This window comes from Astatotilapia calliptera, chromosome 2 (genome assembly GCF_964374335.1).
Source record: "Astatotilapia calliptera chromosome 2, fAstCal68.1, whole genome shotgun sequence".
Classification (NCBI taxonomy): domain Eukaryota; kingdom Metazoa; phylum Chordata; class Actinopteri; order Cichliformes; family Cichlidae; genus Astatotilapia; species Astatotilapia calliptera.
Genome location: NC_137423.1, coordinates 29,246,794 through 29,274,399, shown reverse-complemented (window position 1 = coordinate 29,274,399; position 27,606 = coordinate 29,246,794). Strand labels below are relative to the sequence as shown.

Here is a 27,606-nt window from a genome sequence, read left to right as displayed (position 1 = left end):
ACCTTTGTGGGACTTCAAAAACCATCCTGATGTTTGCAGCCTCTTTCATGTGATGACTTCTTGTAATTCTGAATGTCAGTGTTGCTTGTGGGTGGCTTTGATGTAGAACTGAGTAAGGAAACTTCACAGACAACAGATTTACAGTAGCAGACATTAAACCGTTACAAAGTTTTAGATTTCCTGTTGTCAAGTCTAAGTTTATCAGTTTATACACATGTTATTTATACACAGTGTTGGGGAGTAACGGAATACATGTACCGCCGTTACGTATTTAAAATACAAAATATGAGTAACTGTATTCCGTTACAGTTACCGTTTAAAAAGGTGGTATTCAGAATACAGTTACTTTGTTGAAATAAATGGATTACACTGCGGTACTTTCCTGTTTCATTTTGTCGCGGGTCAGGACTGCTTGGGTTTTGTTTGACAGCTACGTTCTGTTGTTCCAGGCGGCAGCGTTACGGTTGCCATGGTTACAGGGCGACGCTCTCTCTCCCTCTCTGCGACTGTGTGTTTCCTGGGTGAGAGAGCGCCTTTTCGTTGTTGTTGTTGTTGTTGTTGTTGTGCTAAGCTAACAGGCAGAATGCTACAAGCATAGCTCTAAAGAATGTAGCATCATGGGCAGTGTAGTCCGTGCTGCAGGAAGAATGGACTGCCATACACGTTATGGGTCTGTGAGCGCGAGGAGGGAGAAAAAGGGGAGTGGAAAGGTTGGAGTTGTCATCGAGGAAAAACGGGAGCTGGAAGCATGTAAATATAATAATAACCACTTCAGCCAAGAAGAGTGCCTGACGAGCCCAGTTGTAAGTAAGCTATTAAGACTCGACTGTACACCGTGTTCGTGTTTTCCTCCGAAAACAATAAGTTCCGTTGGAGCAGTCTTTCAACGCCTCTCTCTGTCTCTCGCAAGAAAAGTTGACTCACACATTTATTTGTGACAGAAGCAGTTTAATTTACAGACTACTTTTGCATATTACCATACACGGCTGCTTCGGTGCCACTTGATCAACAGGTGTCCCTACTAACAACTCTGCAGCCCCAATACTTCCATAGAGATTCTGTTCATGCATTGTTCATTTTAACTGCCAGGCAAAGTCTACGTTATCTTTATCAACACCAGAAAAAATGAAAAAAAAAAAACACGAATACTTCACATAGACAGATATATTACATATCTTTTATGCAGCTGTTTCTTTAAAGGTTGGCTACTTCACTTGAGTCAACCCAACTCATTCAGTGTGGCACAAATTAAAGCAAAAACTACCAACAAGGGTCTATCACCACATTATCATATATTACAATTAACATTTTATAATCGCTTCCCAAAATAAACATCAGTCCAAAAGGCAGCGGGTGGCAGTTGAGAGGTAAGAGTGTAAAAATGTAAAGCAGGAACGCCAAAGGGTTATAAATATACCAAATAATTCAAAGCTAAATATTTACTTTCATGTTTGAAGTCGTAGCTGAGTGAATAAAACCCTGCTTACATTCTTTCAGTCAGAGGAAAGCACTCATTTACGAGCAGGACTCAAGGTTACTTACATACATTACATATATGTTCTGTTCTTTTTTCAATCTTTATTTCCTGTTGCTAAAAAAACATATATATACATAGGTTACATTCATTTAGTCAACTGAGAAGGACAGCTTTGACATTTCATTACCATCAATCTGATCTACTTGTTCTCACACTTAAACATCTCTAAAACTGTTTCAACAACTTGATACAAGATCACCATCTTAAAAATACTACTATTGTCAGGGTTAACCCTACAATCACTACAATCACTAGTAGAACTTGCATGTTTCTAAATTTTTGCAGCCATTATACATTCAGTCCACCTCCCTGCCTGCTTGCTCACATATCTCGCTTTCTAAGCCAAATTAGCTTATTCATCCAGAACAACCTCAAACGTCTCTATTACTTCCTCCTGTGCCTGTCCCTCCACCCCACTTCCTTCATCTTCCTCGCCATCCGTTTTTATCTGCGCCACTCCCAGTCGGTACAGAGAATCCCTGATCACGACCTCTCCAGGCTGGCAGGCCTTTACAACTTGACTGATCTGCTGGCTCACGATGTCTCTGCTGGTGAGAAAATCCACCAGACGGTTGTACAGGTAATAATAAGCAGTGTTGTTGAAAACAATAGGTTGTTTCAGCGCACGGCTCACAGAAGGAACGCTAGAAGAACTTTCTGTGGAGTCACTCTTCAGTGTATCTGACTGTTCTTTATCCGGAGCACTCTTGTCATCTTCCTCGCCCTTCTCCATCTCTATCTCAGCTACCAGGCTAACATAGGGCTCGAGGTCTTTGCAGACGACCATAGAATGATGTTCTGGAGCAGCAGGCTTCTGGGTTTCCTGTGGAGGATGAACCAGCCAGCAGGAAGAGGACTTGGTGATGGGGTGGACCTGCTGGTTCTCTGCTCCGGAGGACAGGTCAGCACTGTACAGCTGGTCCTGGAGCTCCGGACATGACACGAGCTAAAGAAGACAAAGGACAGTTTGTCTGAGGAAGGCACCACACAGAGTGTTTACCTCGTAACTTTTGAATGCAAACTACTATAATAACAGCTTATTTCAATCACACTAAACACTGGAATCACACACCACTGGTTTTTCAAAAGGGTCAGAGAAGCAGCCTTGATTTCTGCCCCACATTTGTTTCGCCAGCTGTGGGTACTGCAGGTCAGTGCAAAGGGCCACCTGACGAGCACTGTCACAAACATAGACTGGAGGCCAGTAGCGAGATGACAGCAGCAGATCAACATGGTCACGAGCCGTCTCTCCTTTCACCAAGTACTTAGACGCGCACATGACCTGGGCACAGGCATCACAGAGAAAACAATTATACTTTTTAAAGTGTGTAAAATCACTTTTGTTTGTTACTTCTTTAAAATACTTTGGTGTGTTTGCGCCAAATGACACTTGCAGATGGATGCATGTGATACAAGTTGATCCATTTAATTCATTTGTTTTGACACATCTGGATAACATCTGGCTGCTGTTTTTACCTTGTGGGGGCAGACTTTGGACAGCTTGCCAGCAGTGAGGTGTGCAGGGGGTTGTGTGGCAGTGGAGAGGCCGCTATGAACGACTGCGTATAAGGAGATCAGAGAGGCCAGCAGCTCATTCTAATTCATTCAAATGGAGACAGAAAGCAGGGTTTTATTATTACAAACTCTCACACAAATATGAGAAAATGAACGAATTAACAAAGCAAATTAATGATCAAGAAAACAGATTTTTGAAGATTTTGCTTCATAAGTAGTAAATTTAGTTCCAGTTCCAGTTATTTAGTAGGAAAAAAGTGACACACACACACACACACACGTACCTTAGTGGAACCTGGGGCGATGTTTGCCCCACAGCAGTCCAGGACTTTTCTCAACTCGTCCTCAGTGTGATCTTCAATCTTGTCGAGTCTCAGCTGACTGTCGTGAATGAGGCGTACCAAAACTGATGGATCTCCTGAAGCACATGATGAACAATGCTGTCTTAAAAAATGGCTACATCCCTACTCCATCATCTTAAAGCAAGTTAACATATATTTCAGATCCACACTACTCCAACTTTTGCAAATGCTGCCTTCAGTTTTCATTAGAAATCTGTAGGTCTGTATTCAAGTCTGGCGAGACAAAACTGAGACTTTCCGAAATGATGATGCAGACAACCTTGATTTCTTCTCAGTCATATACAGTCACTAGTAACATTATTAGATACATTTTCCTAGTACTGGGTTGCACTTTATTGTCCAAATGGTGACAGATACAACAAAGTGCTGGAAACATTCCTCAGGGATTTTAGTCCATACTGACATGAATGATGTGACTCTCCGGTTCAACCACATCCCAGAGGTGCTCTATCACAACGAGATTTTTTACTGCTAAGGCCATTTGAGTGCAGTGAACTCACTGTCATGTTCAATAAAGATGTTTAAGATGATTTGAGCTTTGTGACATGGTGTATTATACATTAGAAGATGGGTACACTGGATGGATCCATGCTTCCATGTTGTTTATGCCAGATTCTCACCCTAAAATCTAAACGTGGCAGCAAAAGTCCAGACTCCTCAGACCAGTCTTCTGTGGTCTTATTGTAGCCTTGGTTTCCTGTTGTTAACTAACAGGCGTGAAAACCATGTGCTCTCCTACTAAAGTGGCCCATCTGCTCACATTCACTCCTGCATTCACACCTATGGGCAATTTGGATTAACCAATTAACCTATCCCCACTAACTGCATGTCTTTGGACTGTGGGAGGAAGCCGGAGTACCCGGAGGGAACCCACGCAAACACGGGGAGAACCTGCAAACTTCACACAGAAAGACCCCAGCCTGATGGTGGAATTGAACAGCACCTTCTTGCTGTGCGGCAAGATGCTGATGATGATGATGGATTTTTCCTCTTCTTCAAATTATTCTCTGTAAACCATCTCTGTGAGATGCTGTTGTTTAGGAAAATTCCAGTACATTAGCAGTTTGCAAATTACCACCCCACGTGGCAACAATGCCCCAGTCAAAGTCATTTAAATCATAATTCTAATGATGTGTTTGATCTTCAGCAGGTTGTCTTGGCCACGTCTACATGCTTAAATGCATCGAGTTGCTGTCAGATGATTGGTTTACACATGTATTAATGACCTGTTGAACCAGTATATCTAATAAAGTGGCCAGTGAGGGTATATTAAGCTCAAATATTATGGCTAGGCTACCTGTGAGATTTCATAGTTTTGCTTTTTCATTGCAATGACTTCTTCTAGCAGTGGATACCGATCTAATATCCGTTACTAAATCACCATATTGGTGCAACAATCCCCTAATCTATGTTCTCCCGCCGCTCCTGTGGTTCTGTAACATTTCCATGTTATCGGCAGTCCGAGTAAAGAAATCCTTGATCTCACTTTTAGTATGTTTTTAATCCTCCGTTTCCTGTTTACAGCATCTTACGCACATACAGTGCACATGAATGGTCATGTGAGATGTGTTTACTACAAAACTGTTTTTTTTAAACACTATTACGCATTTATGTTCTTTTAGCCTTAAAAATCTCTATTATATTTGCTTGAATATAGTACTTATTGCACTAGAATTTAATCACTGGAACATCGGACACCCCTTAATAAAAATGATTTATGCATGTGGAGATTAAAATCAGCAGTAATTTACAGGAAGAACATACCCGAGGACTGCTCAGGGTGTGGCAAGACCTTGTCCTTTTCTGTGTTGATAACAGTGGGGCTCCTCATCAAAGGTGGAATGAAGGGAGCAATTATGGAAGCATCTACCCGTGTGATAGGGATGTCTGTGGGGAAAGCTGCTTGCTCAATAGCCTCACTCTCCATGGTCAGCCAGAAGTCATCCACATGTACCTCATCTGACACTGAAAACTCAGGCCAGGTAAACTGCAGAAAGGTCACAAGAGGACACAACAAAAGAGCACACAGTCAAACACATATCTAAACAAAGCAGCCATTGCCAAAACAAAAGTTATGTGGCATTAATTACAGTTGTTATCACCAAACTCTCACTTCTACATTCTTGAGCTCCAGGACATTGTTTGTGTGTCTCTGTGCAATTTCTATCTTTGGAGCAACGCCGCAAATGCCACAGATCATATCGTTGTAATCTCGGATGGTGAGGCACTCAAAGGCCCAGTAGCCACTCAGGAGAAGCTCTTGAATTTGAGATGATTCATCTGGATTAAGAGAATGGACTGGGGGCCAAAACCAAAGGAGAAAACAGACTGTCAAAGCCATTTTTAAAAATGTAGACCCTTACAAAGTAGAAGCAATAAATGCTGAGTGTAATAGAGGATTTTACCAGGATGACTGGGGACGTGGTCCACTATAGTCTTGGCTGCCTGATAGGGTGACTGGCCTAGTTTGATGCTGGCCCTGATCTTCAGAAAGAGGTCAATGCTCACCAGCAGTCTGTTCCCAATGTTGAACAGACCTGTTAGAATAAAGAAAGATTCATCCACTCGACGCCAGAGAATATGGCTACAGGCTAAACCACACCTTATAAAAAAGCTTCCTCAGTAAGAGCTGTTTATATCCACTCAATGCTTTTGGTATGAATACACAAGGAAAATATTGTTTCTCCATGGTCAGCCAAAAGTCATCAACATCATCAACAACCCCATCTGATACTTTGACCATATTGAGGCAGGTTGAAACGTTAACCTGTCCTTATATTATTAAAGGTTAGTATGGAGTTGAAAGACGATGACAACAGTTTTTGAAAATACTGATAGATTTGCATTCACTGGAGTCTTATATGCTAGGCTTTTAACCAATCAGTGAAATAATTACTGCAACTGGTAAATGCAACATTTTACTGCAGAAGCTGACCTTTAAGGGCACTTTTTGAAGAAGAGCTATCCCAGGGCAGGTACTGATGGAGTTAACATTTGAACAAGCACCAATTTATTTTTTGAAAAAGGAGCGACTGATGAGTAGCAAGGCTAAAAGTAGTGGACTGCTGTCTTTTCTAACATTTTAAGCAAACAGAATTGCAGCACCCTTCTTAGTTTTACTGTTTTGGTCTCACAGAGCCACCGTTACTCATAATAGCATTGCTGTTTTGGTAACACTGGAATTTCCATCACGACTGAAGACTTTGCCAACTTCTTTTCTGTCCAGTGGATCACAGAAGCACAGTGTACTAAAAACTGGATAAGTCAAATTGGGAGCATGGGCCTATAAATGTACAGATGTTGTCAGAAGTTTACATACAGCATAAATGTCGTGGTATTTTGGGGTATTGTTGATTTTTTAGCTGTTTTTCAGGGTGTAATGATTGTGAAGCATACATCTTTAACAACTTTAGAAAACAAGAACTGGTGCATAGGATTGAATTTATTTTAAATTTTCTCTAATCCACATAGAGTCAAAGGTTTTATGCATTTTAAGCATAAGGTTAGTTCATTCATTTTTAAAAACGTTTAAGCTGGGGCTTTAGGAAGACCATTCCAGAAGTCTAATGTCAGCTTGTTTTATCCTTTCAAAACCAGTTTTGATGTTGTTTGGGATCACCAGCGAGAATTTAATAGGCTTTGGCCTCATCACGTTAAAAAACACAGTAGAACCTCAGCACCACTTATTGAAAGATTTAGATGAGTCTGTGTATGTTTTTGACCCTGTCTGGATTAGAGAAAATCCAGAATAAATTCAGAACCAATACTTCTTTGAAAAAGAACAGTTCAAATAAATAATTAAAATTACCATGGCATTCATGCCTATGATAACTGAATGTAAATTTCTGGTCATTACTACATATGTGCCAGCTTGTGCCTACTGAGAGCTTCTGCAGACAAAAGGTAGCCAGTCTCCTGAAGAATCTTTATTTAATTCAAACAAATCCCATAATTATATGTGCAATATACCTTCAATTGGCTCTGCTTACCTGGATGAAGGTCAGTGAAGCTGTGCAGGGCCAGACACTGAACATTGAGACAAACCTTGAGCTGCAGAGAGACTGTCTGCATTAGAGTTTCAGTGAGCAGCCAGCAGTTCTCCTGTCCTGCAACAGTGCTAAAATGTACAGATACAGATAATGTAAGATACCAGATATTACAATAATAACTTTTTTAGCATTTTTCAAAACACAGAGTTACAAAGTGCTTAACAGTTTGAATAAAAGCCACAGAGTGATGATAACCACACAGAAACAAAATCAACCATATACGGTCAGACACTCATTCCAACATACAAGCAAATAGTTGCAAATTACGGTCAAAGTCAAGGGGGAAAATATTAAGGGAAAGCTAACCTATAAAAATGACTTTTCAGCAGTTAAAACCAGTAACAGTGAAGTTGACCTGATGAGTGTGGAAGGCTAATCCACAGTTTAGGTGCAACAACCTCAAATGCACAATCACCTCTATTTTTAAAACCCTGGTTTAAGGATCGGAGAGGCCGGCTGCAGTGACGAGGTTTCAGAAGCTCTGCTATTTAAGCAGAGGTCAGAATTTTAAAGTGGATTCTCAAATTCACTGAAAGCCAGTGAAGGAATCAGAGAATAGGTGTAATATGTGACTGCTGACTAGTTTTTGTAAGCAGCCTTGCTGCTGTCCTGCTGTAACTGGGGGTTAGATATGGAGGACTGGGAGACACATGTGAAAAGTGAACTACAATAATCAAGGTGGGAGAATACTAAAGATATTAAAACTAATCTTGTCATGCATCTTCTTACCTCTGATCACCTTTGAAGAGAGGGTAGTTACACAGGCCACAGTGAGTAGCTGCTGACTCGTAGTACTGAGGCCACCTAGACTGAAGCATGGTCTCTGCCTCGGCGCTGTTTTCCTGCTCCTGATCAGCCACTTGAACAAAGACAACCTGGAAAGTGTTGAGCTCCTGGATGAGGGTTAATGTTTCCTGAAGCTCAGCCTCATTCTCAGGAATCTGCAAAGAGCTGCGCAGCAGCTGCACCGTATTTTGACGCTGGATGTCTTTTTGGGCAGGACTAAGGGGATTGTATGGACACAGCAGAGTCTCAGACTGAAAAGGGGAAATTAAGAAATCAATGGAGACAAATGGATCCGTATTGAAAAATACAAAAATGTTGGTTTTAAAGTAAAAGTAAAGCATTTAATACATTTGTGTTCAGAAGTTGCTAAAGGTTTCTGCAATAATTATAGTGAAGACAAGTAAACGAAAGTGTTACAGCTGTAACAGCACCTTACAGCACCTGCACTTTGGAGAAAAATTGGAGGAAGGAAGGTTTTGTGTACCTTTGTTGCCTTGGCATTCTTCTGGGTCAGCTCGCAGCCACATTTCGGGCACACTGCAGGTTTGTGCCTGTTCTTATAAATATAGTCGCAAGATGGGTTCTTACACCGACCCCTGCCTCGTGCTGTGGACAGTCCCAAATCCTTAAAGAATAAAGAAGTAAATTACCTAAATATCAACAAACAAGCAATATAGAGGGACAAAAGTACAGGTTTGTACACAATTACAGCAAAATAAACTGCAAAGAAGATACTCACAAAACTGGAAACTGTTTGCTGTTTGAAAGGCACAACTGACAGGATATTCACTCTCCTGTCAGTCAGAGAAGACGTGGGCTGGCCTCTGTCAGCTGCGCCCGGAAAATCCTATGCAAATGCATGCAGACAGTTAGAAAGAAGAATTAACTCTGCTGTTTTGCAGTTCTGTGTGAGGTTTTTCTCTGTGTGTGTAACCATATGTATGTGTTAACCTGGTTAGCTGTGGTCGTTGGGACAGCGTGGCCGAGCTGCTTTAAAGTGCTGGGTTTGAGACCTGAGAAACTCTCTGGTGGCACTGTGGTTAAAAAAGAACCAGATCAACTGAGAGCTAAAACCTCAGAAAATACAGTCACATCGAGACACTTCATGATAAAATTGGTCTGCATGTGTCAAGAACAAGTACAGAGCAGACATGTAATAAAACCAGACAGAAGCCACAAATGTGGAAATTGCACAGAATGAAGAATAATTAGAAATACAGTCAAATGATCATTACCATTCGGTGAATTATTGTTGTGTGAATACTGACATTTCTCTTTGTCAGGTGGAACAGTTATGATCTGAAACACAGCACGACCTAAAACACAAACACATATGTTGACGCTGTAAGAGCCCAATTAAGCACATGCACCAAAACATTACTGCTGGCTCTGTTTCATTTCACCTGTGTTGTAGCAGGCAGGAAGGATGGGCCTCACAGGCCTCTTCTGCACAGTGGTACTGCTCTTTTCCTGGCCTTGGATTGAGGCACTTTTAGGATTGTCTTTCACTTGTCTAGAAATAAAAGAGTAAGTATGTCAAGTCAGATACAGTCTAGTGTCAAAACACAGAGGGCAGCAGGCAGCTGTTTTAACAGCACAAAGAGGAAATGAGTATAATTCAACTTCATCCACATTTTCAAAATGGCCCTTTTTTCCACACATTTTTGGCAGTTCTTGTTATTAAGGAAGGTACAGTAAGTTAAAAGAGAAAAAACAAGATAAGTGTGCATTTTTAAAAATAAACAAATCCACTAATGCACATACAGTGCTGTGAAAAAGCATTGAGCCACCTCAAATTTCTTGACATTTAGTAGGAAAATGACAAATACGGGCATACAGATACAAATCTACAAATACAGGTACATGCCATTGATTTTAGTGCCTTTTTATGCTTCAGTTATTCTGATATTATTGTTACATGGCTTAACAAATATTAAAAAAAATTCAAGTACGAGATTAAAATGAGTTAACGAAAAATGTTGATAGTCCTTCAGAAAGCCCTGAGAATTAATACTCAAAATGACTTTGAACATTAAAAGAAAGTATTGAAGAAAAATGTAATAATCTGCAGAAATGACACGCACCTTGTTTGAGCCGGTTGTTTGGTGCTGCTGCCCTCTTGTGGCAATCCAGCTGAACGAACAGGCTGCTTTCTGGCGCGCCTCACAACTTGTCCTTCTTTGTTGACTCCAGTAGTATTTATTTTGCTGACAGCAGCACCTGCCTTCTGAGTTGTTGGTTGTGTGGTTTGACAGCTTTTATTAGCTTTTTTTTTAGCTTTTTGCCTTGAAGCAGCTTGCTTCTCGTGTGACTTTTTTGCCTATTAAGAAAATGGCAGCCAAAACTAACTGATTAGAATCACAAGTAAATAGTGAATATTTTTTTCTTAGGTTTCATTAACACTTACAGCGGGTATCCATTTACCACCCAAGTGGCTCCCACACTCGGGGCATGTTGGTGGCTTGTGGCGGGTAACGTAGACAAATGAACAGCCAGGATTCAGACACCTCCCTCGACCTCTCCGAGTGTATGTCTTCACAGACTGATGAGAAGAAGAAAATATGTAACTTCAGGTCTTTCAAGTCCTAAAAATTAAATGTGTACTCTTCCAGATACAAGATTTTTCTTTATTTGACTAATATGCATGCTTACCATTTTATATGAAGGTTTGACACTTTGCTCTATGCTTGCTCTAACAGGGACCATCACCACCGGGCCCACAGAGCTCACAGTTGCCAAAGACTTGGGCTCCAGTAGGTTCTAGGGTAAGGCAAGAAGTAAGCAAAATACATGTGCTGTTATTAAAATTAGGTGATTATATAAGTTAATGAATATCAGTCTACAACCTGGCAGAAGATGGAGGACATTTAGGTTGTACCTGGGTGGGTATGATGGCCACCACCTGTGTGGTTTCCCCCTGTGTTTGCTGTACCATCGATGCACTGTAACTACTACTGCCAGCTTTTGCCTCATTTCCTTTCAGTATGACCCGATTTGCCATACAGTCACCAGAGCTCTGTGAGACACTGGAGTCTCCAGAAGCTGTTGCTTTCGGTGAGACAGAGGAGGAGGAAGAGGTGGGTGGAATTCCTTGGAGGGCAGGTGACACTACTGCTGTTTCCCCTGTTATTTCATCAACAACAATGGGGTGTTCAGAGAGTTCAACCTTACCAGCCAACCCTAAAGGTGTCAACCGGGGTTCCTGAATAAGGGAGACTGAGGGCAAGCCATTTTCAGGTGGATTCTCCGTAGACTCAATGCTGAGCTCTGATTGAGAGCTTCCCGGCTGGAGACTTGAAGAGCAGCCTTTGGACAATACAAAGTAACTGGTTCTTGGTAGGATTTTGCGGAAGCCTGGCAGATCTTTGGAGAGACTAACAGATGACTGAGGAAAAAGCACAATCGAGACATTTTTTTATGGCCAAAAGAATTCATGATAAAGGAAATAAATGAATCTCACTGGAGGAAGGGCTTTTTAATCAGCTGTCTACCAGTGGCAATGTTTTTAAAAAGACAGGTTGACTTTGTGGAATAATGATTAATTTACTACTAGAGTGTCTACTAGTACAGTATTTAAGATAAGATAAGATAAGATAAGATAAGATAAGATAGAACTTTATTAATCCCTCGGGTGGGTTCCTCTGGGAAATTCGACTTCCAAAAAAAGCACAGCAACGACCGAAGTTACAGTTACAGAACTGTTATATATATATATATACACACACACACACACACACATATATAAATACAGAGACAAATATAAATAAAATATACAAAGGGGATAAATAGAATAAATAGGAATAACATCATTTATTTATTATAATAAAAATACTTTTTACTGTTAAGTTTTTACTGAACTTTTTAACTCAGATGAGGGAAAATCTGGATGTTTTGTTCAGAAAACAGGAGTAATTTAAAATCTGAATCAGTTACCATAGTAACAAATTCTGACTCTTCACGTCCAGCTAAACACGGTTACATGGTTTCTTTTGTTGATTCATAGCTGATATTTCAAAGAAGATATCCATCCATCCATCCATTGGCTTCCGCTTATCCTTTTCAGGGTCGCAGGGGGCGCTGGAGCCTATCCCAGCTGTCATAGGGCGAGAGGCAGGGTACACCCTGGACAGGTCGCCAGTCTGTCGCAGGGCTAACACACAAGGACAGACAACCATTCACACTCACATTCACAAGCTGTTATCCTTGTAAGAGAAAGAGATCTAGCATATCTGTGGACATGCTAGATTTATTCTCAGATCTTCACTGAAAATGTTAACATCACTCACTGTTTAGAAGTTATAAAAAGTGATTGTTTTTCATGATGTGATTGGCTGCAGTGATGGGGCCCTCCTATTATATTTATAAAATCATATTCTACGATCATAGTAAGTCGTCCCTTGGAAATGACTTGTATACTTCAAAGGATGACTGCATGTTCACATATAGCAAAAGTAAGGTTATGTACCTGCGTTTATGAAGGCTGCAGACATTTTTCAACGTTCTGACACTATTGTTCACTATGTAGGAATATATACATATTTTGAAAGATAGTCAAATACTATTGAGGAAGGTCTTAAATGTAAATTAAATCTTTTTTCCCATATATTGAACTAAGTATTTTTCTAATTTATTTGTAACAGACTCATATTGCCAGGTGAAAGTGCGCCAGTTTTGAATTCTAGCATAAGTGTTTAAGAAGGTTTAGTCTACAGATTAATGGATTTAAATAATATGGTCTTCTCAGCTAATCCGATACGCTGGTTTGTTTACATTTTTTAAAAAAAAGTTGAGACTGCAGCTTACTGTATCTATGCCCTCCTTCTCCAACTTGGCTTTTTCCAGGTAGTAGCTTTTCTCAGCTACGCTGAGTCGTTTCCAGCTCTCACTGATACGCTTGTTGATCTCAGACTGTGGCATATTAGAGACTCCGAGTTGCATAATCTGGTGAACATCAAAGTAGTATAGCAGATAGGCAGACCTAAGGCAGACAACACATTCCAAGTCTACAATTAGAACATGACATTTTTAAGACATTTTTAATGCCTTTGAAGCTCAGCCAGTGATGAGAGAAGGGTTGAAAACCATTTTATTCATGTTACCTAGGCTTCTTAGGTTTCTCCACACTGTCATCTTGAGGTTTGCTCTTCCTCTTTTTAAAGGATGTCACCTCCATTTGGCTGTAGGCACTCTCCACCTCTTCTGTCACTTTAACAACCTCAAAAAGCTCCACTTTGTCCATGTTTCCAAAGATCTAGGACAAAAATGACACACAGCAGGGGATCCATGTTTGAACTGTCAAGAAGATGGAATTTATTGCAGGGGTGTTGTGTCAAAGCGTACCCATCTCCACTTCACTTCAAAAAGGGAAGCACCAAAAATAGAAGCATTTAGGCTTTATTTAACCAAGTAAAAGTCTCAGGGAGAATAAAGATCTCTTATTCGGCAGTTAACTTGCCAAGAGAGCAGTAAAATAGTTGTAAATAAAAACACAAACGATAAGAACAGACAAAAACACACATTAGACGAGTGAATACAATATCTCGTTCGCATGCAGTAAATTCTAAAGCTCAAATTGGAAACAACTTGCAAATTTGTTTTTATGAAATTCCATGTTTGCACATCTTAGCTATTTTATGCCTAATAACACAATAACATGCAACTAAGGCACAAATCATTAGCGGGCACAATGTTTGAACAGTATGACAAGGGTGATTTTACATAGTAACTGCAGTGCTGTTGACATAAAGTTTATTTCACCTCCTTTCCTCGGGTGATGAGAGGCAAGCAGAGGTGCTCATAAAGGCTATAACTAATGAAAAATAATACTAATAAAAGTACTGGAGTGTGACTAAAGGTTATTATTTGAATATATCGCTGCAAAAATGCCATGCACTTTTATCCACATTGCTCAGGGAGAGAGATACTAAACCAAACAAACATGTAAAAACCACCGCTCCTTCCTCGTTTTAAAGGTAGGTTTAATGGCGTGTGTTAATACTGCCCGCACGGTCAGTCAGTTATCCAATGAAATGCCTTCTTATTGAAGTCTTACCTACGACGGCCCAAGGTACTACAAACTACTCTGAACAACGTTTAGAAGTCGCCGAAAATGTCCATGCATTGTGTTATTATGCTAAGTAATGCTACGTGTTGCCTGTTCTTTACATTAGATAAAGAATTTCACGACGCTAGTAAAGGTGTAAAGTAGCCTCGTTGCTAGTCGTCTCATGAAAAAAGATGGCGGTTTGTTGCCATTGTCATTAACCAATCACATTCCAGAATGTATACATTAAACCAATCACGTAAGACGTTTTTGCCACGTGAAAGTGCAGTGTGCGTCCTACGGAGTAGTGCTTGTGGACACAAGCAAGCGCAATTGTTTCCGGTTAAATGCCTCTAGAGGGGCTACAGTAGAATAACAGGGTAGAGAGTGGCTTTGAGTGGGATACATAAATCGGACGCATTTAAAAATTAAATATTCCCCATAAATCCCAAAGCCAAAGAAATGCATTTGAAAAGTTTAAATGACGTGCATCCTGACAATGATTTTCATAACTTTGCACGACAGCGATATGGAAGGGAAACTCCAAACTTTTTCTAACCGTACTTTCTCATACGCCTGCCAACAGCACCAAATTTCCATTTGTATAACTAACGTATTGCAAAGCATTGATTTCCAGGCTATACCAATCGAGCGGACAAACAGCTGCAGCACAGACTTATGAGCCGAATGCCGATTAACGCACCGAGCAAAAATGGCGGATGACAAGGTTAGTGAGAGTGTGGTCAGTCTTAAAATGTTTATGTTGTGCGCTTCATCGTATGTTAGCGACTGCTAGAACAATAAAATATATTTTTCTGTTAACAGCGTTTATTTTGGCGTTTATTTTAACAGGGTAGGGATCACTTTTACATGAAATTGTTCGGCTTTAGTATTACCGCTTGTAGCTGTGATAACTTCGACAGAAGTGTGGAGTTTGTTGGAAAAAAACAAATGTGCTCTTCGTAAAACCGCTGGAGACAAGTTTAGGCTGACACCTGTCCTCGGGTAGATTAATTTCGAACTATCATATCATTTCTAATGGGAATTTGATTAACTGCTTTTATTACAGGATCCTCTGAAACAGTTAAGAGATCTAACACAGCTCAAAAATCAGCTGGATGAGATCCAGAGGCGAGTAGAGCACGAAGTATCTGCAGGAATTCCCCAGGTAAGTTATTACAAGTGTCCCAGATAAGTGGTCAGTACCTTGAAGCACGTTCTCCTTGTCTAATCTTGCTGTAGGAATATACAGTCGGTGGCCACTTTATAAGGTATATGATGCTATTACCGAGTTGGATCTTTTCTGTCTCCATTCTTTATGGCACAGATTAAACAAGCTACTGGAAACATTACTGACAGCTTTTTTTCCCCCCCATCTTGACATGTAAGCATCAGATTTGTTGATCAAATGTCACACCACGTCCCAAAGGTGCTCTATTCCATTGAGATCAGCTGACATTTAAGTGGCATGAACTCATTGTGGCTTTCAAGAAACCAGTTTGACATGATTTGAGCTTTGTGACATCAGGTTTGAGATACTTTGTCTACCTGTAGGAAGATTTTGTCTGTAATAAGTCATCCATTCCCCACATTTTCATCAGAGACACAACAGATAAGTATAGTTCAAAATACCAAAAACAAAACTGACAATAATTTTGAGAACAAACAGCTTGTCGGACTGGGGAAACCTAAATAGGTGAGAACCGAAAGGAGCGTGTATAGAGGCGTGGTCCCGCTTCTGAAATTCCGATACTTAATCTCCAAGACAAGCTCACCTAGCACCAACAATCATGCCACATTCAAAGTCACTTAAAATCACCTTTCTTCCTTACCCTGATGCTTTGTTTGAACTTCAGCGTCTTGTCTTCACGACGTCTATATGGCTAAATGCACTGAGTTGCTGCCATGTGACTGGCTGACTGGATATTTGTGTTCATGAGCAGTTGAGTGGGTATACCTAATAAAGTGACCGGAGAGTGTATATCATTGTAAATGTAAAGCATTTCCGTTAGCAGTTGTATTACGACTGATGAATAAAAGTGAATACTGGTCACTCATTCAGACTAACGGAAGCTAAATTGTGATTGTGGTCTATGCAGAATATATATTTACCCTTAATGAAATATCTTCATTTGTGTATATTGTTTTGCCTTGTAGGGTGGTTCAGTGTTGGGATCGCCATTTTTGAAAGGCTTTTTGGCCGGTTATGTGGTGGCCAGACTACGTTCATCTGCCTTCCTGGGAGTACTGCTGGGAACAGTCACTGGCATGTATGCAGCGCAGAATTATCAAGTGCCCAACATTGAAAGGACCTTTAAGGAGTACATGAACAACTTGAAGAAAGGACCAAAGTAATCTGGGTTGACTGTTTGTCTTTCCAGTGACTTTACAGAAGTACTACTCTTGGAGTTCCCGGCTCGTGATAGATCAGGACTTTTGCGTAGACTGAATTATGGATGTAAACATTTAACTCAAATTTTACTGGGGACTGAATTCTTGCTTCTTCTTTTTTTTCTTGCATTTTTGTTGTGAGGGAAGTTACATGCTACTGTTCCACTTGCATCTGTCCAATGTTAACCCTGACCTTGAGCCTTTATATTTCATGACCTGTCTTAGTTTTGGTCCAGCTGTTTACACCTGTCAGATTTTGAAGTAGTCATATAAAAACAATTGAAAATATTTCCTACATCTTTATTGTTCAGCTAAAACATGCTACATAGAGAAATATCTATCTATTGTGCAATTACCATTTAAATGGCTGTAATTTGCTGCTTGTCATTTCAAAGTAACCTTAAGTGGGGGGGTTGATGCACTTTAGCAAAGCTTGAGGTTCAGATTGTTGGAAAATAAGTATTTATTGTGTGTCATCGATTATGATTGTGATTGATAATGTGGGGCCCAGTCCCCCAGCAAGGATTAAGAGGCAGTTGGTGAAAAGAATTAGGTGGGGGTTTCTCCTGGGGCTTATGGTTCTCATCTATGGTTCTCATGCACCACTCATCACTCTCACTAAGGTAGATGGTAAAGTCCCTTTTAACCCTTCCTCGTGTGTTGTAATGATTGAGTTAGCTAAACTGCTCATCTCTCTGATGACTCTTGTTCTCACTGGTGGTACATCAAACTTGTGTGCTTTTCCACGCCTTGCCTTCGTGGCACCCTATGCAGTCCCTGCTATACTTTACGCCCTCAACAACAACCTGGTTGTTCTGATGCAGGCCTACATGGACCCAAGTTCATTCCAGGTACTGTCAAATCTTAAAATTGCCTCCACTGCCCTGCTTTACTCCCTCTGTTTGGGCAAGAGCTTCCGGCCTGCTCAGTGGTTAGGCCTGGGGCTCCTCATGTTTGCAGGCGTGTTCCACAGTTACAGTAACCTGGATTTGGAGGAACCTGAAAAGGGTGAAGCTGAGGAAGTTGAAAGGCTTCATATCACAGCCTGGGGGCTTTTCCTTGTGCTGGTGTACTGCTGTGTTTCAGGGCTGGCAGCAGTTTACACAGAGGGGATACTGAAGAGCCAGCAGCTTCCCCTGAGCCTACAGAACCTCTACCTCTATATATTTGGTGTGGTAATCAATGGACTGTCATCTTTTTCCTCTGCGGCAAGTGACAAAGGCTTTCTGGAAGGCTACTCGTGGGTGGTTTGGGTTATCATTGCAGGACAAGCAGCAAATGGACTCCTGATGTCTGTGGTTCTCAAACATGGCAGTGGGATCACCAGACTGTTTGTCATTTCCTGCTCCATGCTGGTTAATGCTCTGTTGTCTTGGTCCACCTTAGGTTTGCAGCTGACTGCTTTATTCCCAGTACCTGTTGCTATGATTGGATTGGCAGCTTACCTTTACTACAGATAGTGCAGTCTTTAATAAAAGAACCACCAGCACAGTTTGACCCCACAAAAGCTCTCAGTGGAGGCTACCTAAACTTTTGTTTTTTAGGGTTTTTTAATGCCTTATCTTCCATCTGAAACTTGAAACTCTTCTTTTTTTTATTTGGATTCAACACGTGTTTGTGACCATATTGCTCATACCTGTTAAGTCATGTTGCCTAATTTGACTTTCCGATTGTGTTACACTGCAGTAAATTCAGATCAGACAGTAAACAAATGTTATATGGAGTGAATTATTTCCGATGACTGCTGCTATTTTTTTTTCTTTCATTTTTTATCACCTTCTCTGCCAAGAACAACATCAGAGATAAAGTGTTATGCAGTGTTTTAATAACCAATAAACTGTCAAAAAATAGTTTTTTTTTATTTGACATTTATTTCTCATGATTTACAGTCCGCACACTGCTGCGTAAAGACATTCAAGTCACACATTCAGTGTTGACGGGGGATCAGCCATGGGATCACCTTGTGCAGCTAGCATATCCTTCAGTTCTGCTGCTGCTGTTTAAATAAAAAAAACATTTTTTTAAGCATTTAGTTATACAACCACACATCTAGCAAAGGTTACATAATTTCAAACTGACATTTACGGAGTTGCTTATTCTCTGCCTGCAGCTGCTGGTTCTGTGCAGACAAGTAGATGGCATCCTGCACCGCTTCCAGCAGCACACTTCTGTATCTGCCCTCTGAAATCTTTCTCTGCTCTTCGCCTACCTGACGAAACACTCTGAACACCTAGGGAGATAACAGCAGGGGGGCAATGTAGAAAGGATATCATTTAGTAAAGCTTTATACAAGTATTTTTATGAAGCAGCTAACAAAGTCATTTTATATAGAGCATAGTCTTCTCTTTAAAGTCAAAACTGGTATTTGCTTACTATGATCAATATCAAACTGTGGTCTTGTAAGCTGCCTTACAAGCTGTTAACTTCAAAAACTCATCTTCTGAGTATGTGTGGCTTTCTTTCTGTGGATTTCTCTGTAGGAATAACCTACTCTTTTAAATGTCACGATGGTCTGTCTCGCTTGCATTCTTAATTGCCATGTTTATAGCAACACACAGCAACACTAGGCGAAATGCTTAATAATTTTAATGTAAGTCTGAAGTACTAAGAGCAGGAAAAGATGCAAAATATGAACTTTATATACGTGACTCCTCCCTCCTCATACAGCTGAATCAGCAAATATCATCACTCGGGGGGGATGTGTCAGCGCTGCATTATCCATCATCAGAGTATTACGGTCTATGGCAGTGCTTCCAAATATAAATATGTGATGTTTACTGTACATAAATCCTAACGGATACAGGAATATAGTAATCAACCATACAAAGATACATATTTTTAATAAAGTTATACAGTAAATTTAATTGCTGTTAATTTGATTAACTTTCCATAAAACATTTACAGGCAAGTTCATACGCATGTTTACAATAACTTGTCATCACTATGTGTTGTCATGCCCTGTGATGACCTGGCTGCCTGTCCTGAGTGTATCCCCCACCTTTCATCAAAAGTTAGCTAACAGGCGCTAGGATATAGATACTGTCTTTTGAGCTAAAGGGAAATCTTGTATTTGATAGCTCAGCTACTATAAAACTTGTTGCACATTTTTAAATCAAAGAGTTAAATGTCAGCTTGTGTTTTACGCAATTGTAGTTATCGAGAAGAACAATATTTACATGCATAGCTACGACCTCTCTTAAATAATCTGGAAATCCAGACGAATTGATGACAGCTAAAAATTTACACATGGTATTGATTTCCAAGACTGAGTCACAAATTCTGATCGTCCTTATGAAGATAGAAATGTAACTTTGGTGTTTTTAATTTCAGAGGCAGTTCAGGCAGACATGAGTTTGCTGAAAGTAACAAACTGATTAAATGTGAATAAGTCCTGTTATTTGAATCATGGTTATTTCTCCCACCTGCAGGCTCTCCTCCCTGAGACAGTGCAGCTCTGCTCGGTGTCTGTCATATTGATCCTGTAGGTCTTTTTCAGCTTGCTGGGCCTCGGCACGCAAGGCCTCTATCTGCAGTACTAGGACCTGTCTCTCTCTGGTCAGTACCAGCAAGTCCCTCTGAGGACCTTCTTTCTAATACAGGAATGCACAAACCATAAAATTATTCAAGAAAATAACATAATTATACAGTGAATTCCACTGCCTGCCATAAATCCAGCCTTGCATTAATTCAAACTGACTCAGCAACCTCAGTTAAGATGGATCACAAACAGAATAGTGTTAGTGTATCTCATTATCTCACCGGTAGGTTTTCCTGTGCCAAGTCTCTCTCCATCTTCTCCACCTCCTGCTGAATTAATCTCCCATGATCCTCCTTAAGTTGCCTCCTCCGTTCCTCTGCTTTGTTGTATTCCAACTGAGACTAATCATTAAATTGGCAAAACAAATGCCGTTGTGTGGGCTGCCCACTCTTGTGCACATAAATAATTTTTAGATGGTGAAAAGATTATTGATTCAGCCTTGTTACTGCATTATCCAACCACATGCATGGTTTTGGAAAATGCCCAAACCCCTTTTGTTCTTGCACATTTTAACATGTTGTCGGAAAACCAAATCTGGACGTCAGGTTAAAACCTAGAAGTCCAAGAAATTCGCTGTAGACTTGCGTCGATCAGGGCAGGAGTGTTGAACATCTTCCAACATTTCAACTGTTACCAGGAGCCAAATTGAAGTGGAAGCTTAAAACTTTGATGAGTTGGTGTTTCAACCGAAGTGAGCTGAAGGTCAGCATTACTCCAACATCATGCCTATAGAGAGGCTAGATGGAAGCTGGTCGTGCATAAAAGACAAACACCTACTTGCTTGGAGCTCACTGAAAGGACTAAGTTCAGATGTTTCAAAAAAAAGAGTAACACTGCTCATCTCATCCCCAAGGAAAAGCATTTCAGTGGCAGAATCGTGCTATGCATATGCTTCACTGCAGCATATGTGGGACTATATTCCCCATCTACATCATAGGGTATTCAAGTAGTGAAGGGGTCTGAGTATTTTCTAAATGATCTGTAATAAATTAGAGTTTGTAATGCCAGATGATGTGCTTTACTTGTTGACAGGCAGGGGAATTCCCAGTAGCAGCTCCACTCTTGAGTGTCTCCTCCCTGAGAGCCTCCTTCAGCTGCTGGATTCTCGCTACTCTCTCCTGGACCTTTTCTGCATTCTCTTTACCTTCTGGGAATATGAGAAACAAACAGAATACACCGGCTGTGGTTAGCCATATGGAACCGTGACTTTTGAATCTGAGTATTTTACCTGTAATATGTTCTTCCATTTCCTGCCTCAGCTGGTCCTGTAGACATTTCATTGTATCTGTACCCTGCCTGCTGTTGGGGTGATGATCTCCAGAAAACAGCAGATTGCTATTTGAGGTCTTGCAAGTCTGCCAAGTAATATAAAACATGGAGCTCATTTTATTGTGTTGAAGACACTTTGTGTTCTAGTTTTTGCTACACTTGTGAATAAATGTAATAATTCGGATATAAACCTTTATTTTGACTTTTATCTTTTCTGATTCTTCCCGTCTCTTCTCCCATGATTGATTTTTCACCATCTGTTGTGGTGATCACAGCACAGACTCAAACTCATTATTTGGGAAGCATTATTTTCCATGAGGCTGATTTTATGAATTACCTGCAGGTTTTGCGTGAGCTCGGCCAGCTCGTAGATGCTGTGAACTTCACTGTCCCCCTGTGACATTATCACGCTTCTTAGATCAGTGATGCTGTCACGAATCTTTTGCTCAGTTGCCCTTGGACTCCAGCAACCAGTGGTGGGCTTAGTTGCAAAACCTCTCACTTTCTGGGCCAGATTTAAAGCAGAAGGTGTCTCGTTATCTAGAAGACCTGAAAGAAGGAGGGTTATTTTTGTTTTGTAAATCACACATGCATATTTATTTCTTTGTATGTTGATGTGGTGTAGCTCAGTACCTTGAGGGTTAATGCAGTAAATGAGGACAGTCCTGCTATTTCCTTTTAAGGCATCATTAAGCAAATGAGGCAGGAGGCTCACACTGATATTAGCAGCAGGATTTGGGATTTGGTCCAGGACCTTCAGCAGTGGGTTCACTCTGAAAATATATATCAAATATCACAAAGTGGATATGCTATCCAACCATCCAGTTATTTATATATATATTTTTTTTTTGCCGTTAATCTGGGTTCAGGTCCCAAAGATGCCCAGACCTCCCTCTCCCCATCCACTTCCTCCACTTCCTTCAGGGGAACACCAATACATTCCCAAGCCAGCTGAGACACATAATGGGCCTGGATCTGGGTCTTCTCCTGGTAGGACATGCCTGAAACACCTCATTCAGAAGGGATCCTAGTCAGAAACCTAAACAACCTTAGCTGGCTCTTTTTGATATGAAGGATTAGCAGCTCTACTCGGAGCTCTTCACCCTGTCTCTAAGATATCAGGACATAATATAATATAGTAATAGCATATAATATCATATCAGAAATTAATCTGGGTATAAAATCAATACATAAAGATATCTAGGCCTTTACAGGTCTTTTAAAATGAGGTAAAAACAACTTGAGCTGAATTACAACACATGACAAATTACATCGTATTATTATTATTTTATCAAAAAACTAAGGCAAAATGCAAAGGAAGTATCTGAAAAACTAAGTACACCATCCACCCATCTTCATGTTGCAGGGGGAGAAGACTTAGCAGAGAAGCCCACACCTCCCTCTCCCCAGCTTATCTGAAAGAACACTGAGCCAACAGAGAGACATCATCTCTCTGGCATGTCCTGGTCTGCCCCGGGGCCTTCCCCTGGTAGGACATGCCTGAAGCATCTCACCTGGGAGGCATCCAGGAGGCCTCTTAGTCAGATACCTGACTAACCTCAGCCAGCTCTCTTTGATGTGGAGGAGTAGCGGCTCTACTCTGAGCCCCTCCCAAATGACTGAACTCTGCACCTTACCTCTAAGGGAGAGAGCAGCCATGCTAAAAGCCAATTCCAAATGACCTGCTGAGATTGAAAAGGCGGTTTGTGTTGTGTTCATGCTCTAGCACACCGACATAAGAAACCATGCTGTAAAATGTAGAATTAATAATTTTTAGCTTGAATAAAGCTTCTACTCATAAAGAGAACTGATATCAAAAAATTACATTTCTGAGGCAAATGCTGTCCTCCCTGTTGATCTGACCTAATTAACAGGACCATATAACTGCAGACATTTTTGACTCATCGCAGCCAGAAAAGTACAGGTTTTACTAATGAGGTGAAGGCTGCAAGATACTTCAGGCAATCACTCTAGTGTACTGCGGCACTCGCATTGGCATACTCCCCTCACATACCCAACACCCTTTTAATCATGCTGGTATAAGCTGTCAGTTCCCTGCTCATTCTTTCACTGCCTGCCTGTGAACACTGCTTTCCCCAAAAGCTATGCCGCTACTTCCTTCCATTGTTACTGAACATATTTCAAAAGGCCATCCCCCACCCCAGCATCTACCTGTAGGCTCTGAGTCAAATTCACTCCCTGTTGAGTTGGATATGTTTTCTTGTAGAGATGAAGATCTGAAGCTGGTTTGCTGAGTGAAATAACATTAGTGTCATATAGATTTTTGTTTGCAATGATGATGGACAGGCTGACAGATGAGGTCAGGCAGGAGTGTCCTTGGACTATAGTGTTTGTAGGCAACATTGTGGTCTTTAGTGAGAGTAGAGAGCACGCTGGATGAGGTAGGGTTAGAAGCAAGACAGAATACATGTGTGTGAATAAGAGGGACACCGGTGGAAAGGTGAAGCTGTAAGGAGCAGAGGTGGTGAAAGCAGATGAGTTAAAAAAAAAAAAAAAACTTGGTTTGTTTCAACCATCCAAAGAGGTGAAGAAGAGGCAAGTGGAGTGAGCGGAGACAAGGTTCAGGGGTGGTAAAGAAGTGAAAGGGAAGGTTTACAAGATGGTAATGAGACCTGCTGTGATGTATGGTTTGGAGGTGCTGACACTGACATAAAAAAGACAGGAAGCAGAGGTGGAGAGTCTCAGATTTTCAATAGAAGTGACCAGAACGGACAGGATTAGAAATGAGAACATCAGAGGGACAGCTCAGGTTGAGTGGTTTGGAGACAAAGTTAATGAGGCAAGGCTGAGAGGGTTTCAATATGTGCAGAGGAAGGATTCTGCATAAATTGGACAAAGGATGTTGAACATTGAGCTCCCAGATGGGAGGGAAAGAGGAAGACCTTAGATAAGATTACAATCCAAGGGATAGTGTGAGACGGGGGGCAGATGATACACTTTGGCTACCTTAAAGTTGTTTATAGGACAGATATAGAATCACTTTTGACTGGTGTAGATTTGGCCCCAACATCACTCTATTACAAAAACACCTACTCAGAAAGTCACAAGAGGTACATTCCTCAACTACAAGAATCCATCAAGAAAAGCAGTTGTTCCTACAAGAGGATTTTGTTCAGGAATAGCAATATATACTACTTATCTCCTATAATCTATGCCTACAGCCAGAGGTAAAATAAATAAATAAATATAGCACATCTCCCTCCAGATGATGACCACAATCAGAATAATGCTTTATCAGTTTGTGGTAGATCATTTCAAGTTCCACTTGCCCATGTAATAGAGATCTCACTGGCTATGTCACTGACCCTCTGAGGTCAGTCCTACTGGCTCCTCCTGCCAGGCTGAACAGCTGAAATCTGCTGCGGCAGACATCTGACTCCACCTCCTCTGGATGGAGTTTCCACTCAACAGTCACCATGAACAGGGAGCTACATCTGAGAGAAACACAGCATAAACATTTGACAAGTTCATATGGAAATTTATGAAAAAAAGGGCAAGCTGACTGACACCGTGCAGAACAACTCAATCATAAAAGCCAGAAGTAAATTTTTTATCGCTCAGGCACTTGGATTTATTGCAATTAACCAATTTAATGAATGGATCCAAAGTGATTTTGTAAATGGATTAGAGTTCATAAAAGTTGTGCTTTGTATGACCTACCGGCTGGAAATGGAGCCTGTGTTCGCCTTCAGTGTTTCCCTGCATGTTTCGTACAGGTTATAAGCGTCTTCAGCTGAACGCACACACACCTCACATAATCCTCCTATGAGACTGAGAGAGAAAAGCAGGCATGAGCATATATAATACAGCTTCAGTGTGTATATGTTTTATATGAGGTCTTTGTTTATCATTAAAATGCAAAATTGTGACACACCTTCCAAGCGCTGGATGTGTTACAGGTTGTAGAGTCTGTCTGTTGAGGCTCAAGAGATCCACTGCACTGCCGTCTGGATAAAACTGACATTGAAAAACATTAGCTGTCATCATGTGTTTTATTGCATCTATTATCCTTTGGGGCTCTGCTACTGAATACAAGGACAAACCTGAAGGGATGACACAGAGATGAATAACTCGCCTTTCACTCTTGACTCCATACAGCTGAACAGGTTAGCCACGACCTACAAGCAAATCAAGGGTATGATTGAAAATATAAACACATAAAATCTGCAAATATTAAATGCAGTTTTGTTTAGAGCTCCACCTGTCTGATGACACTGCTGTCAATAAGAGCTCTCGTCGTCTCTGTGGAGGCTCCACATATCAGCAGTGCTGCGTTACACCCACTGGACATGTACTCGGTGAGAGGCTGCAGGAGCTCAGGGTGAAAACTCTGCAGATTTACACTCAAGTCTTTCAGTTTCCAGCCATCAAAATATCAGGTAGTGAAAATATGTGCAGTGGAGCAGAAAAGGGTTAAAATAAGAGGTCAGGAGCTGTTTTGTACCTTTATGCTGTCAACAGTCACGACTTGGTCGAAAGAGAAGGCCTTGGCTGCCTGTTTGAAAGAATGTAAGCAAGCTTGAAAGCAAATTAACAAATACTTTCTGAAGCATGTGTGTGAAGTCAAATGACTTACCTCATTATTTGATGATTTGTAGTAAACACTATGTCCTTCTTCATCAATAACAACAGATTCTTTACTCTCTGTGCATTCAAAACCGAGTTACAGTCATTCTCCAGTGACAGTATAGCAAATATACAGGTATACTGTCACTGTCCCAGCCTTACCTGGTTTTGTTGTAAGTACAACTCCCACTCTCACTGCGTCAGCTCCCTAAAACATTAAAGATCAATGACAGAGACTCCAACAAGAGTGCCTTTAAATTCTGCATTATTCTGATGTAAATATACCCCTGCTTTAAAAAGATGCTATTTATATACTGTGTAGAATATGAATACTCACAGGTGCATCCATGTTAACAGTGGCCATCCTGCGTCTGACAGCCACTGGCGCACCTGGATTTCATTTCAGATGGATGAATTATTAATGATCCAGAGGCTACTTCCACTGGTGAAAGTGAGCAGGGTTCTGTTACCAAGACGGACAGAGCGGTCAGAAATGGGGTCACTGATCAGCAGTACTATCTTTTTAGGCAGGGAAAAATAAAATAGGATTTATGAAGACTCGCTCCATGATCACATATACAGTTTGTACACACTAGAGAAATACAACAGCTGTGACAGTATAATTAAAAACTCATTTGTCTTCTATTGCCCTTTTTATGAGAAGGCACACTTTATACAAGGGTTGTAAGTTAAATAATGGCTATACAATGGTTATACCATGGTTAATTATTAATTGCAAGAACATGCTGCTTGTGTTCTACTGACTTAACCTTGTAGGAAACATAAGGGTGATAGCCATTATTTATTTGAAAAATTGGCCATATATATAATATCCATTGGACCCAGTATTTTGAGTTTATTATATTTCGGTTTAATTCTGCTTCATGGATTGTTTTCTTTTTCTCGTAGTGATGATGATTATTATTAGTTTCTTGTTTCTGTTTATCCGTGCTTAAGGATTTGTTCTCGGTTATATCTCACGTTTAGTTTAGTTCAGGTTCCATGTGTCATTCTCTGTCTGTCTGTCTCTCAGTGTAAAGTCTGCGTGCTTGTTTAGTAATTCATGTTTCCTGTTTTATTGTGAAAGTCTTGTCTTATGTTAGTGTGTGCAGCTTGGTTCCCCCCGTCTCGTTAACCCTGATCTCTCCCAGCTGTGTCTCCCTCCTGTTGGCCATTTCCTGATTACCACCCTGTGTATATTAGCCCTGTGTTTTCCTGTGCTCAGTGTTGTGTCGTACCCTCAGACCCTGCCTGTGTGTTCCTGCTTGGTTTCATGGTTGGTTTGGTTTTTGTTTCATGCCAGCAATAAAAGCTGTGGTTTTAGTTACATTTCGTCTCGGAGTCCTGCATTTGGATCCACATTTCCACCTGCCTGCACACAGAGCCCTGACAATAGCAAGAAGGCTCCTGGTCTGGACTCCATCTGGGAGTCCAGACCATGAGTTTCCCCGTGCCTTTGAGGGTTTCTTCCAGGTATTCTGGCTTCCTCCCAAAGACGTTCACTTAATAATTTAAGACTCAATTGGGAG

The 27,606-nt window shown here is 40.8% G+C and overlaps 4 protein-coding genes across 8 annotated transcripts; 2 read left to right on the top strand and 2 right to left on the bottom strand.

Annotated features, from left to right (window-relative positions):
• Positions 1-926: 926 nt before the first annotated feature.
• On the bottom strand, positions 927-14,501 carry hmgxb3 (HMG box domain containing 3). Of its 4 annotated transcripts, XM_026192447.2 has the most exons (22): positions 14,302-14,501; positions 13,590-13,699; positions 13,349-13,500; positions 13,053-13,227; positions 11,128-11,634; positions 10,902-11,009; positions 10,657-10,791; positions 10,334-10,569; positions 9,653-9,762; positions 9,485-9,565; positions 9,201-9,283; positions 8,989-9,096; positions 8,734-8,874; positions 8,193-8,500; positions 7,404-7,531; positions 5,820-5,951; positions 5,528-5,712; positions 5,179-5,401; positions 3,337-3,470; positions 3,014-3,133; positions 2,610-2,819; positions 927-2,483 (listed from the first exon to the last, which is right to left on the bottom strand). In XM_026192447.2, exons 3-22 carry the CDS (start codon positions 13,486-13,488, stop codon positions 1,890-1,892), a joined length of 3,858 nt encoding a protein of 1,285 aa, XP_026048232.2. In that variant the 5' UTR covers positions 13,489-13,500; positions 13,590-13,699; positions 14,302-14,501; the 3' UTR covers positions 927-1,889. The 4 variants fall into 4 exon arrangements, with proteins under 4 accessions (XP_026048232.2, XP_026048222.2, XP_026048194.2 ...); XM_026192437.2 differs by lacking the exon at positions 13,590-13,699; XM_026192409.2 differs by lacking the exons at positions 13,590-13,699; positions 14,302-14,501 and adding an exon at positions 14,007-14,265.
• Positions 14,502-14,626: 125 nt separating this feature from the next.
• LOC113036259 (SLC35A4 upstream open reading frame protein-like) lies at positions 14,627-16,971 on the top strand. Its single transcript, XM_026192478.2, has 3 exons — positions 14,627-15,019; positions 15,362-15,460; positions 16,450-16,971. Exons 1-3 carry the CDS (start codon positions 15,005-15,007, stop codon positions 16,645-16,647), a joined length of 312 nt encoding a protein of 103 aa, XP_026048263.1. The 5' UTR covers positions 14,627-15,004; the 3' UTR covers positions 16,648-16,971.
• Positions 16,972-17,165: 194 nt separating this feature from the next.
• On the top strand, positions 17,166-18,533 carry LOC113036250 (putative UDP-sugar transporter protein SLC35A4). Its single transcript, XM_026192466.2, has one exon. The coding sequence runs from the start codon at positions 17,166-17,168 to the stop codon at positions 18,141-18,143; it is 978 nt and encodes a 325-aa protein (XP_026048251.1). The 3' UTR covers positions 18,144-18,533.
• LOC113028325 (uncharacterized) lies at positions 18,069-21,653 on the bottom strand. Of its 2 annotated transcripts, XM_026178506.2 has the most exons (6): positions 21,450-21,653; positions 21,244-21,368; positions 20,443-20,562; positions 20,106-20,273; positions 18,763-18,913; positions 18,069-18,679 (listed from the first exon to the last, which is right to left on the bottom strand). In XM_026178506.2, the coding sequence occupies exons 1-6, from the start codon at positions 21,604-21,606 to the stop codon at positions 18,603-18,605; spliced, it is 798 nt and encodes a 265-aa protein (XP_026034291.2). In that variant the 5' UTR covers positions 21,607-21,653; the 3' UTR covers positions 18,069-18,602. The 2 variants fall into 2 exon arrangements, with proteins under 2 accessions (XP_026034291.2, XP_080163565.1); XM_080307439.1 differs by having other exon boundaries at positions 21,244-21,653.
• Positions 21,654-27,606: the final 5,953 nt, after the last annotated feature.

Coding starts and splice junctions, on each gene's coding strand:
- LOC113036259 (XM_026192478.2), top strand. Junction 15,461..16,449: donor TATCTGCAGGAATTCCCCAG/GTAAGTTATTAC, acceptor TTTGCCTTGTAG/GGTGGTTCAGTGTTGGGATC.
- LOC113036250 (XM_026192466.2), top strand. CDS start 17,166: ATGATTGTGATTGATAATGTGGGGCCCAGTCCCCCAGCAAGGATTAAG.
- LOC113028325 (XM_080307439.1), bottom strand. CDS start 21,606: ATGAGCTCCATGTTTTATATTACTTGGCAGACTTGCAAGACCTCAAAT. Junction 20,274..20,442: donor TGGCACAGGAAAACCTACCG/GTGAGATAATGA, acceptor TTCCTGTATTAG/AAAGAAGGTCCTCAGAGGGA. Junction 18,914..20,105: donor TCAGGGAGGAGAGCCTGCAG/GTGGGAGAAATA, acceptor TTATCTCCCTAG/GTGTTCAGAGTGTTTCGTCA.
- hmgxb3 (XM_026192409.2), bottom strand. CDS start 14,138: ATGGCATTTTTGCAGCGATATATTCAAATAATAACCTTTAGTCACACT. Junction 8,501..8,733: donor AGAATGCCAAGGCAACAAAG/GTACACAAAACC, acceptor TCCCCTTTTCAG/TCTGAGACTCTGCTGTGTCC. Junction 5,713..5,819: donor CCACGTCCCCAGTCATCCTG/GTAAAATCCTCT, acceptor TTTGGCCCCCAG/TCCATTCTCTTAATCCAGAT.